This window comes from Pteropus vampyrus, unplaced genomic scaffold (genome assembly GCF_000151845.1).
Source record: "Pteropus vampyrus isolate Shadow unplaced genomic scaffold, Pvam_2.0 Scaffold81, whole genome shotgun sequence".
NCBI lineage: Eukaryota > Metazoa > Chordata > Mammalia > Chiroptera > Pteropodidae > Pteropus > Pteropus vampyrus.
Genome location: NW_011888862.1, coordinates 6958946 through 6972592, shown reverse-complemented (window position 1 = coordinate 6972592; position 13647 = coordinate 6958946). Strand labels below are relative to the sequence as shown.

The 13647-nt window shown below is 39.0% G+C and overlaps 1 protein-coding gene across 7 annotated transcripts in view; it reads right to left on the bottom strand.

The window, feature by feature from the left end:
* The window catches only part of CDKL5 (cyclin dependent kinase like 5), a 155073-nt gene that overhangs the window by 46599 nt on the left and 94827 nt on the right, over positions 1 to 13647 (bottom strand). For all 7 annotated transcript variants that reach the window (XM_023532316.1, XM_023532318.1, XM_023532317.1 and 4 more), the window contains exons 5-6: positions 5509 to 5645; positions 1254 to 1374 (exon numbers count right to left, since the gene is read on the bottom strand). In XM_023532316.1, coding sequence (XP_023388084.1) covers positions 1254 to 1374; positions 5509 to 5645 — 258 coding nt within the window. The remainder of the gene's footprint in view (positions 1 to 1253; positions 1375 to 5508; positions 5646 to 13647) is intronic.

Below are 13647 nucleotides of genomic sequence, written 5' to 3'. Positions count from 1 at the left end.
GAGTTGAGGAATGCAAACATGCAGAAAATGCAATTTAATTCCCCTCTTGGGAAGCATCTCACAATTCTATTTTTAGAGTACCAGTCATCTATATCATATGGTAGAGGTGAAAATGGAGAAAGAAAAGCAGGACTGTAGATTTCATTATCATGGATTCCATTGCTAATAATCACAGTATTACCATGGAAATGCAGCTAAATCAGTTTCTTGCAAATATCCTCGAGCTGTAATATAGACTATTATTTTACCCTAGATACTAGATAGGCAGCTGACTTAGAGATCTATCCATGACACCCTTGAGAAGGTATCTGCTAGGAAAGTCAAATGCAACAGAAACACAAGCTGTCTCTTTCTAGAAATATTAGGAGTTGGCATTCTTCACAAGACCTTTAAGCTATTCTTAAAGTAAGACTATTTTAAAAGTGGTATCCTTGTGTGTCTGTATAGATTGATTAAAATGTAATATTCATTTACTTGATAATTCAGATAAGTGGATATAGCAAGATTTTCTGATAAACACTTTTTAGCTTTATTATTGTATTAATTTGTGTCCCATTACTGTAAAACTCTAGAATGCAAGAGAGATTATCAGAAGATAAATGGTGTAGAGTTAAAGATGGTACTGAGAAAGTAATTTCCCTTTTATTACTATGAACTACCCACCTCACGGCAATAAAGGACAAAATAAAAGTTTATGGAAGTATAATCATGGCCTTTATGCCAGGTTGATCATGCCTGTAACCTGCAACACTGGGCACTTTTCTGTAATAGCTGGGGGAAAATCAGGAGGTGAAGATACAGACTGGGGATGGGAATGAGCAGTGACTGTCAATGGTGGGGGTCAGTGACCGAGGGGCCATCTCTAAAGCCGGATTCTGGGTTTGTTTCACGTTACCTGGTCTACCTATAGGACGAAAAGGCAAGGGAGAGGGTCTCCCCCTGCCCCCAAGTAAGCTTTAAAGTTGCATTTGCTGAGTTCTTTGCATCACTGTATAGTTCTACAGCTGAGAGTGGATATGGTTATACAAACACAGAGATCTCACCATAATATCCAAATAAACTTGCTGTCCACCCTTTTGGTGATGCAAAAGGAGCCTTGGAAGGCAAACAATGTCTCATATCCCATATTTTGAAACTATATTTAATTAAATGGAATGTCAGTGCCTATGAAAATATTCTTATTGACAGTATTATGTGAAATAGTTTGTTAACTTTATGTTTAATATTTTCCAGTTCAAAAATTCCATACTTACCTCTATGAACAATGTCATTCTTATGGCACCAGTGAATAGCTTTGATTAGCTGATAGATGTAACTTTTTACTTTTTCAGGTGGAACTCCATTTGGCATTTCTTCCAGCAATTCAAGCATATTCTAAAAATTAAATAGGGAGCCATTAATCTCCAAAATTAGGTAGGCCCATAAATCACATATTAACAACTTAAAAAAGCATCTTGGATAATAATTCATCCCATACACAGTCCGCATTTTTTAAATTTTTTGCTTTCCATCTATAACCTTTTTAAAGCTAAAGCAGGATATTCTATTAAATCAAGGTTCTCTTTTAAGAGAAATTCCATTTTTACTGCTCCCCAGTGCTGTCCCAAATAATAACCCTGTGTACTTTTCACTCTCCCTAAAACCTTTCAGGCATCATTTTAGCAGTTTTCAAAGGAAAAGCAATACAAAGTAGAGATAAGACTCTATAATGTATAAAGGAGGGGGGAAACAGTGGTTTTTAGCACAGTGCATTGTACATCTTTAATATAATTCTGCAATAAAATCAAGCCTTGAAAGTACTCCTGGGAGACCTGAGAAATACTTCTAAAAGAAATGATCCTTAAGATTAGCAGTGATCAACACAATCAGTACAAAAATGAAAACAAGCTAAAAAATACCATTGAAATAAAAATTTACAGGACTCCAAACAAATCAATATTCAAAAATCTTAGAGATCATTCTAAAATTCATTCAAATTTTATCAAGTAGAAACTTGACTTAACCAGTCTCATTGAATTTCCAGAATAACCAACATTCTCCATTCCCTCTGTAAAGCACAAGACTAAGGCCCACAACACAATTAGAGTTTATTGTTTATAGATGACCATCTACGACCGCAGTTCTCAAATGCGATCTGTAGATATCTGGAAGGGGTTCTCAGACACTATACTCATAGTAACACAGCCTTTTTCATTGTGTTGACATTTACACTGATGGTATTTTAGCATGAATCAAGGCACTGGATTCTTCGATGCCACACCCTTGCAGTTAAAATAAAAAGAAATCGGTTTTAGTTAAGGATGTCTTTGAGGAAGTAGTAAAAATTATTACTTTTATTAAATGTCAGTTCTTGAGTATGTGTCCTTTTAGGAGTCTACATGATGAAATGAGGAATACACGTACAGTACTTCTTTCTGCTGCACATCCAAGTATGGTAGTTGTCTTGAGGAAAAGCACTTGGGCGGGCAACCGAGTTGCAAACTGAACCAGCCACCTTTCTTGAAGAATGACTGACACACAAATGTGTTTATGTTAAACACGTAACGGGTTCATTATTTTTAAATGACTTAATACATATTTTTATGTCACTCGGTTTGACTTCTAATAAGAGAAATATTAATAGATAAAACCCACATAAATAAAAAGCTCTTAGGGTTCCCAATGTTAACAAGTGTAAAGGAGTCTTAAGACCAAAAAGTCAGAAAATCACTAGTCATACAACTTCACACTTTTGTTCCCACCAATCACGTTGTATACATATAAACAGTCAGTTGCTTATAATGCTCCCATACATATTTTTAACCGATGTATTTATTTTAATATAACTAAATACCATAAAAACCAACGAAATAATGTTTTCAAAGATGAGAGTTTCTGTTCATAAGAAAATTAAGTTTAATATTTTGGAAAGACTTAATAAAGGAAAGCCACCAAACATACTGCTGTCTAATCAAATGTGAGCGCAACCACCATAAAACACTGGCAAGGACAGGTGATGGTGGTGATCAGGATTCTGCACTGAGATTGTTCTGCAATGTTTTTAAGCTTTTGCTTCACTTTGAAGAAGCTGGCACGGGATATCATAGTTGATGCTTTATGGGTATGACGTATGTAAGAAAGAGCCATCAGAATTCTACTCAAAACGCCTTGACCCACCTCTGAATAATGGCAAATATATATTGATATGTTTTCAGTTAAAATAAAATGTTTAAAGTATGGATACGCCATTCCTTAACGATTCTCCGCTTGAATTGCCTTTTTCAATTAACAAATGCATAGGAGGTCCCAAATGCACAGGAGGAATAAGAGAGCTTTGTAACAGAGAAAATAAATTGTGTCTCATTTCATATTCGATTCTAAATCCCGCAGTGGCAGAGAGGACTATCCCTCGATATCCATTCTTCTCTCACTCCACAGGAATACAATCTGTAAGCAGATGCATAGGTGGCCAGAGTGAAGAGTACAGTTCCCCTCTGCCATGCAGCAAGTGTGGCCATGCAACTAAGTCCTGTCCAATGGGATGTGATAGCTGGAGCTCTATCTTGACCTTGAGGACAAGGGCCACATCTCAGGGGTGGTGCAGCAGATAGGCAGAAGCAACCTGGGTCTCCTACGGCTGTGGAGCAGAGTCACCACACCAGCCCTGTACTGCCTGGCTGTGCATTTGTTCATGAGAAAGCAATTTCTAGCTTGTTTAACTCCTTGTGATCCTGCATCTCTGTTACAACCCTCTACCCCTTAAGAGCATCCTTTTCCTTGCTCTCTTGAGACTTGTTATCAATCATTAGGCACTGCTACTGATGGGAGGGTGTGATGGTCACCTCGCATGGAAAAACTACAGGGCAAGAGCAAGAATCTCAGGCCTGGAGGTCAGAAGACTGGAGTTCTGGCTGCCACTTACCAGCAGAGAGACCTCAGACACAACAGATCGTCTGATCCACAGAGGTGATTTGCCCATTTGTTCCTACTAAATTGTTACTAATCGTGAACAATCACCATGAGTAGAACAGAAATAAAAAGGATCAACTGTCAGACTTTTATGATTTGGCAGTGAAAGCTGCAAATGGCATGATTATTTTTGACAACTGAAAAATAATATAAAGAGCCTCTGATTTTACAGCAATCCTTTTAAAACTTTTTAAAAATATATAAAATTTTAGTTTTATTTTGGTGGGGAAGGTCTCTTAGGAAAATACCAAAATTGACACAGAAAAAGAAAGCTTAAAACAAATTTTTGGAAAACCATAAAACAGGGCTTAAAATGACAAAGAGCCTTATGATATTTTTCAACTTTTGTTTGTAATAAAATTACTATATATTTGTTTTTAAATAGAAAAAGAATTTGTAAAGGCTGAATTAATTCAAAAGCCACATTACTGCTCAGTCGTCTTGGCAACAATGCTTTCTATTTTGTGATCATGATAACACAGAGAGTACCTGGGAATTGATCTAAAGCAAACATAAACCTTTCCAGTCTTAATTTTCTTTAGATCAGGGGTCCCCAACCTTTTTGGCACTAGGGACCGGTGCTCCTACCAGAATCTAATGCCTGATGATCTGAGGTGGAGCTGAGGTGGTGATGCTAGCGCTGGGGAGTGGCTGCAAATACAGATGAATCTTTGTTCGCTCTCTCAACTGCCACTCACCTCCTGCTGTGCAGCCCGGTTCCTGCAGGAGCCAGCTACTTACTGATCAAGGATACCTCTAAAGGTCCTTCTGGTTCATTTTATTTTACTCTTGTTTAGGCACTGATTTAAGTTCTTGACAATAACCAACTGCTGTAGGTCAGCTGGTCACCAAGAAAATCATATAGGTACATAATAGTGATTACTGTAGCATACATTTGCCCTTAGGTCACATCGTTAAAACTGTCACTAACAGTTAACAATTTTTTTAAAAATATACTAAAGCAAGTAAGCAGACAACTCGAACAATGTGTGGTCTTCTTTTCTCCTGTGGTTCCAATTCCTTACTTGTGATCTCATCTAGCTCCTTAAGCCTCACCTTCTGCCTCCTGGCACATCTTCTTCCCTCAAAGCCAAAGCACTGGCAATTCACAAAAGGCTGCTTCATGAGCCCCCTCACTCACCACCCTAGGTCTGATCCGGACACCCATCCTATGCTGGTGAGGTAACTTACACCAACCTCTATCATCCTGCACCATCACTGCCAATTTATTTGCCTCTCTCTCAGAGGCCCTGCTTAGGTTTAATTAAAATAAATCAAATCTAAAAATTACCTGTTGAACACAGATTCTAAGACTTCAGAAGCCAAATCAATATACTGTTTAAACTTAAGATTATCTCTGTACAGTTAAATTATACAAAATCTTTCAATACATTTCAGGACTTTTCTAATGATTACGGGTAATACTTTCATTTTTAAAGTCTTCAGATTGCAGGTACATTTGACAAGCCATACTAGTCAATAATACTTCCTTCAGTAGTGTCAGACAGCCCTCAACATAAAGAATCAGGCAAACCTCCACAGCATCAATTATTAACTTACTTTTTCGACATACTCAAATACCAAATATAATTTCCCCCGTCGACGAAAGGCTTCTTTCAGCTCCACAATATTTTCCTGTTTGAGGGTACGAAGCATTTTAAGCTCTCGTAAAGTCGTTTCCTTGACTTCTTCATTTTCTAGAAAGTAAACAGTGGTGAACAAAGTAAAATTAAACTTTTGAAACTACTGGTTAAAAAAGTCTAAGAACACTGAAAACACTAATTCCACTTTGCACTTTGAGAACTTCTGCATAAGAAGTCCAAAGATGGCATATTAATTACTTTTTTCCTGTTCAAAGGATCAAGAATAAGAATCTTAAAGAAGGAAGGGCTTACTTGACCAGCATGAACCGAACTTTCTGCTTGAATTTTCTTATACTCCTTATTGCAAAGTGTATGTGTAAAACACAGACTTTCAGATACAGCATATGAATCCACTGTCATTTTAACTCCAACTCTATATTCTGAAGAAACAGTTTAAAAACGTAAAAGGGAGTCAACCACGTCAGTGTGCAGAGGAGCCTCTATGCAGCATCTGTAGCAGCTGATGTGTTTTAAGCTCGGCCTGAAGCTTTGGCTTAAAAGAATTTTATTCCTCAGGCCGCACACGAGTCAGTCACACCTCGGTGAGCACAGGTCACATGCCAAGCATTCACAATGCAGCGCGCAGTCAAGGCGCAGGAGATTCTAAGAGTGATCTCTTTGAATGGCAGTTGCTGCAGGTTCCTGCCATTCATCTGTGACATTTCCATCTGTCCATCCCAGATGGTGTAGCTGCCTTGGGCTGGAGAACTTATGCTGAACCAACATAGCCTTCCGTATCATCGACGTCACTCGCAACCCCCAGACATGGAGGAAGGACAGAAGTCACATTAACCCCAATGGATTAATTAACAGGGGCGGCAGAGAAGGTAACACTTCATTTTAAATGAGGCTTTATGATTTAGCCGGGAAATTCTAACTACCACGTTTACATAGGCATATACCAGGATACGTGTTCATAATCCCTTATCTACGATTCCAAGAATCCAAAAATCAGTCTAAAAACTGAACTCTTTTTCTAAGTTTATGGTAAATCTCTTTAAAGACAAAACCTGTACTGACACAAGCCCACTTATACTTTCTGTATATCTGACTTAGTATGAATATTCATATGTGTGCTTTAGAAACAGTACCTGATTACCAGTTGCTATAGTAACATGCCATAATTCCATTCTAAAGTTCAAACATTATGAATTCTGAAACATATCTGGCCCCATGGTTTGGGGTAAGGGTCAGAATCCTAACTTGAGGGTTCAAGGTTGTACAACCCTCAGATTCAGGCACATCTGGGGAGGAAGAAAAGGAGTTTGGGGATGGGGTGACAAATCTTAAGGTGGCTTCTAGGAAGAAATACTTCCTAAGCAAGATACAGAAGAGGAAAAGGCCTGAATGGAGCCAAAGGGCGAGGGGAGATTCTAAATGCACGCCAGCAGTACTTCTCGGATTATTTTCTATAAAAGCAGGAGCTTTGTAGCACCAGAGTATCTTTTGCAAACTGGTTACACAATTGAAATACTCTCTCTACTTTAGCAAGAAAACTGTTGGAGAAGGCTGGAGCTCAGATTAGGAAAGGGCAGAGAGAGATACTGCCCATCAGAAGGAAGGCAAGGAAAACAAAAAAAAAAAGAGGAAGGCAAGAACCAGCAATAGCTAAGACCAACAGTGAACCAGCCCAGCTCACATCAGGGGAAAAGAACATGGAACAGTGGGGACCATCTGGTAGTAAGGGGAATATGTGTGATGTGATCAGGGGACTTCCCAAACTGGCTTAGAGAATGGGGGAGCGGAGAAAGACAAAGGTCCAGCTGCCCTTAAACTTAGGGCTGGGCCAGAGAAACGGTGTTTGTGACTTTCGGAACTGCTAAAGCCTTTAGTCTTAGGAAGAAGGCTAACCTGCTTCTCTGCTACCCCATCTGAGTTACTCTCAAGCTTGGGGTATTCAAAGCAAAACCCGCCTATCTCTAAGACATAGAATGCCACACAGATCGCAATCAGCAGCATGTGATCCCCTAACAAGGAAGTAATTCAGCAAGAGGTAAACATATTGATTAGTCATGACCTAGTCCCTACCTGCTTTTCTGTCCCCATCTCATACTCCCTTCCCCCTCATTCGTTAGTCTTTCAGTTCCCAAAATATCCCCAAACTTTATTTTTCAACTTTAGGGCCTTTGAACTTGTTCCCTCTGCCTTGAACTCTCATTCTACTACAGGGCTGGCTCCTTCGGGTTTCAGTTTAAATGTCACTCCTCACGCGCCTTGCCCGGAGCATTAAACCTAGGCAGGGCTCTGTCCCCATTATTCCTTATGACAGTACTCCCAACGTTCCTTTCGCAGACCTTCTCACCATCTTATGTATTTGTCTGCTTACTGGCTTACCATCTGTGTGGCCACCCCTGCTAAACTGAGGCTCTAGAAGGGCAGGTCTCGGTTCTTCTGTTCAACCATGTATACCTACCCACCCGGGACTGGACCTAGCACAAAGCAGATCAATTAATACTCCCTACAGGAATGCTTTCGTGGGTGCCATGAGGAAATCTCTGCTCATATGAGGCTCGCTCTTATTCCCTTAAGGCATGGGCGTCCGCAACGTGAGACCTAGATTTTGTCTGCTTTTAACCAACTTACACTGTGAGATGTGACTTTGGGCAAGCCACTTAACTTTTCCATTCATAAAATAAATGAATGGGCACACCCTCCCCCCTCACACACATACCCTAAAAAATCCCACGGCCCTTTCCAAATCTAATAACCTACGATTATCTTTTCATTAAAATTTCATTGATTATATGCCTGAACTTCACTGAATTTTAGTATTGTTTTGTATATACCATAAAAGTCTATACTGACTCTACTTAAGACTAGTTATACGGAGAAGAGACTCTTCAAAAAGAAGCTCAGAAAATCAGTTTGTATGTAGTCCCCAAATCACTTCCTTTGAGCAGCCTATCTTTTTTAGGAAATGAAGGCTTCCCTAATTTATGCCAGTCATAGGTATTAAAAGTAGAGGTAAGCACTCCAGCACTGAGAATGTAATAAAAGGGAATAGGCAGGAAGTGGAGTTATTAATCCCCTAAGTATAAGCAAAATGGATACTCTTCATTACTGGATATATCCTATCATTTTTGTTTCTCTGAGTACTTTTTGGGTTCCCTATACTTTATAATGAAAATTAGGGCACTAAATGATCAGGTGACAGAGAAAAGGAATGCACATTCCATTTACAAGTGTTTCTCTCCTCAGAGGTTCAGAAAGTAGCAACACTCTTCAGTGAGGCAGTTTTTTAAAGGTGGGCGCAGAACCCACTGAAGTGAGCACAGAAATTTCAAGCCTACTAGTTGACAGAATCTCGTGGATTCTTAATTGAAGCCAGTCACCAGTTCACAGATGAGGAAACCAAGTCTAGAAAGAATAACTTTCTCAGGGTGAGTGAAGGGGACATGACACTGAGTAGAACACAGGGACATAGGCTACATGGTGCAGGACAGTGAGCAAGCTTCGGACAGTGAGTCAGAACTGCAAGGTTTAGGTCTAGATTCTGCTACTACTCAGCAGAGTGGCAAAGCATCGTGCTTTGGGGGTTGGAAAACTCAGGGAAGACCCTGGGGTCTGCATCTTCGTCTCAGTTACCCACATACCAGCTGTGCAGCTTTGAGCCTTCGGCTCCTTGGCTATAAACTGAGGTTTGGGGTCCTACTAGATGATTGTGACGGTCCTTCCTGCTCTAAGAGCTGGCACTTGCATGCAATTCCTGCTGACGTGCGTGCCGATGGACCCGGCCCGATCACCGCTGAGGGTGCTGAACTTAGGATGAGCCTCGACTTTGACAAAGCTGTATAAATCCTACTGAGTGGTGACTGAATGGAGGGTAGAAAAAGGCCATTTAGTAAAAAAACAAACAAACAAACAAAAAAAGAAACCTACTTCTAAGCTTACCGGCAGGACAAGTTAACATATCTAAACATCAAGAAGAGAGATTCGCTAAAGTAGAAGAAAACAATTTTTAAGAAGAAAGATCACAGGAGCTAAAGAAATGCAAAGATAAGTGATGAAAACAGAAAAACCTAAAGATGAGCCGAAACTCTATTGTAACTCTATTTTTAAAGAACTGTGGGCTTGGAAAAGAAATCCAGAAATAGCTGTAACCTACTTTATGAAATCACAACCCTGACATTCTTGTATAGCCAAAGAGCCCTACCACCACCACCAAGATGGAACTTTAAACAGGTACACTGGAGGGGAAAAAAGTCAATCCGTCCTTGTACAAAACCAAAAAAGTACCATGTTTGAGTCTGGTTGCCCTGACTGAAGGAGGAACATCAACAGAAGGGCAATTCACGTGGCCAGGAAGATTTGGATAGTGGTGCTGTCATAGATACCAAAAGAGATGACAGCACTTAAATCTTCAGACACAAAGTCCAGGGAAAAAGCACAACGGAAATTTATTAAATCATGAAAGGTGCAAAATGTTCACCAAATCCTAGAAGAATCCTTGAAGTTTGAAAGAGATCTATTTTGGACATTAAAGCAAGGGCGGTGAAAACAGGACTAGTCAGAATGCTCCAGTTTAGTCAATTGAATTCTCTGTTTAACCAAGGGTTGGAACGTGTGTTTCAAGGCCTCTCTTACAGAGAAATCAAGTTCTTGAATTTAAGGACCACAGATTATGAACTCTTGTTTTGTTCCCTTAGGTAAAACAAGAGACCAGAGTTCCCTTGATCCAGAGATCAGAATAGAGCTTTGAAGTGTCTGGGTAAAAATAAAAATGAAATAAATTGGAGGAAAGAATGGATGATCAATTAAATAATTTCTCATGATTAAAAAGAATGAATATGTCCACTCCAAGGGAAAACTAAATACCTATAGAAAACATAAACAGCAGCAGGATGTTGAATGCAAGCATTTTATTTGAAGTAACAGCAGAGACACAACCTAAATTCCACGTTAATTGAAAACTGCCACACAGCTCCCTGAGAGTCAGCCTCTTTGTTATGTGCCGAGGCCCAGTGACAACGAGGGAGGATCCCTCCTCACCCATCACCTGTACATTCAGAGAAAGACTGAAAAGTCCAAAGAAACAAAAGGTGTTGTCACATCAGAGGATCTAAATGCATGTCAAAAATAAATTCTAAGCCTCGGGATCTCAAGTAAACGCTAAACAACGTTTTTAGTTCTTGCTGGTCCAAAGCTATCTAGCCTAAATCAGTGCTCTTGGTTATTAGTAAACTGAGGGTGGCAGTCATTTGTGTGTTTGTGTGAGAATGATGATCCAATAGTGATAGATTATCATCTGAACATTAAATCTCACTGTACAAGACTGGAGTTATAGGCTAAATTTATCATTGTACAGAGTCTCAAAAGTACATTTTTGCTAAATAATCTCTGCTATCTTTTTGGTTTGTGGTCATTTTTCTCTTCTCCGAAAAACCGAATACTGAATAGAACTAATTCTATGGAGACTTCTGGTTGGTTAGGTGTTTATTAGTTAATGTTTCTCTGTGGGAACTTACATGAATAGACAAATTTATAATAGTATCCTTCAGGGAATCATTAAGAATTCATTATCTGAGATTCCACATTTATGATGATGTATAAAGAAGCAAAAGTCATCAAAACAAGAAAAGATTAACTAACAAAGTGATCTCAGATAAAAATGCCATCACTCGAAAATTCCTCTCTTTTAAAAAGTTTTTATCCCCACCCAGTGTGTCAAAGTCTTTCAGGGAAAATCATAGGCAAAGACATTGATAAATGATCTGATAGAGTTATAACAATAAAAAACTGACAAGGATGAAGAAAGACGGAAACATACAAAAATGAAGAGAAAACTGACAAAGCCTTTTGCATACTTTTTAATGACTCGTTTTTTTATTGTGAAAGCCATGCACTGACCTGGCCTACAATGTTACTGTAAAAACTGCCCCTCCGCCTAAAAAGATAACAATTTTATCTCCTAAGAAATAGCATATAGTTGCTACTATAATCTAAATTGTGTTACCTATAACATAAACTTATTTTTGTAATTTTAGTTTCATTTCCTCAACTTAAAGTCCCAATCTAATCTTTTATTTACCATGAAATTTTGGTTCCCATTTTAAATAATGATCTATTATCCTGGGATAATAAGGACCTCTTGAACTAACTAGTGGTCTATCTTAAAATGTAGTTTCAAAAACATTTCATACAAATTTGTGAATATATGTATATATTTAACAAGAAAATAGGTCACAGTCATAATCTTTCAAAGCTAACAGAAGGCAATGTATAGGCTCATAAAATATCTCTTGATATCATTAGCATGAGAATACTTGATTAGCTTGCACATGGGTCAGACCAAGTTCAGATCCTATTACGGTTCAACAATGTTTTTATGGGATTATTACATTATATTCACAAAGATTTTTAAACAGTGGATTTAGAAAAGTTGCCACCATAATATCAAAAGGATATTTTCAGAGTAACTAATAAAAGAGATTAATGAGAGCTATGTAGCAATATGAGCAATATTATGAAACTCTATTTTGTTATAATTGATCTGACTAAAATTTAAGATAATAAACTGTTTCAGAATGAAGCGGTTTACACAGGGGTTGAAGGGACATCCTCATCTGTACTAGACCACCTATGTACACTTCACAGTCCGAAAGGGCTGTTCTCCACACATGTTCCCACACTCTGCATTAAGCAAGATACTACTCTGGCAGCAGCAGAAGGATAAAGACAGAAAAGAGTATGAGATCTCCCAGGGGGAACTAAAACAGTAGGAAAATATTCCTAAAATAGGACTGAACTAAAAAAGTTATGAATAATTGGATATGTCTTCAGATTCTACCATAGAAATGTTTAGGAAGTGTCCCCCTATAAATATGTATAGGTGTACCTACCAAGGTATACATCTGCAAGGTGGGTGGGGTGGGTGATAAGGCTGCATGCTTGGGCTATGACAACTGATAATGGTCTGGTAGAGGTGAGGGCAGAGCTGGATTCATGTTTTGTCAGCTCAGTGAAATAAGGGCTGATCAAATGTTTCCTATAATGTCTACACTATTCGTACACTCTCCAGATACCATAGCTAGAAAAAAATCTCTCTGGCCTCAAAATTACGTGAATTCATTCAGGCACTGACTGCTTTCTACTCTGTTTTACTGCTATTTACTTACAGGTCTTAATTCTACTCACAGGTCATAGCTCTTGAAAGTATCTGTACCTGATTTACCTTCATAGCTCTTACAGTACCTTGTCCAGTGCGCGATGAATTTCAATAGATACACTATTGATTGCCACTCTGAAGGTATAACAGGTACGAATGTATTGTTTAATTAAAGCTAAGAACTGGTATGCAGAGGATGGACTCAAGAATATGGTACTTAGTTTTTTGAAAAATCAATGGCATATTGCCCTAGATGGTACTGCTTTTCAAATTTTTGATGACAATTATTTTTGGTGGAAACTGATGCTTGACAATGTGCCTGCCTTACAAGATCGATGCACAGTCAGAGTCTTTACATGCATGCAAAGGTTATGCTTTGATCTACTGTTGCAACCGTTCTTTTTAGCAGATCCCATTTGTCTCTTGGCCGCCTGTGGTTAGCCCAAAGCCACTGCTCAAAGAGCTCATTTCCAATGGTCCCATAGTGGGTTGGCCTGGGGCTAGTGCTTCCTGTAGGACTACAGGTACATCGTTTGAAGCAGTTTCTTTTTTTTCTTCTTTTTTTTTTAGAACAAGCTAAAAAACATTTTTTTTTATTGCCTTCTCTTTAAGGCTGCTGAGACAATGGCTGTTAAAGTTCCTGGCTGATGTGCATGCGTCCCACATAACCAGCACATCAGAGGCATGTGACATCAAACATCACCGGCTCTGCACCCCAGGACTTTGTTAGTGAGCGCTCTTTGGTATGTAATGTTTGCTAAGTCTCCCAGGTGAGGGTGATGCAACTGTTCACAAACAGAGGCTGGTGTCTTAGGTAGTCAGTCACTGCGCGCTGATGAAGGTAGCCTATGACTCTTACTGTCACACTCCTAATTAGATATGAAGGCTAATGCTACGCTGGTGCCTCTTACCCCTGGAGCACTATTTTTAAAATGGCAGACTGTGACTCAT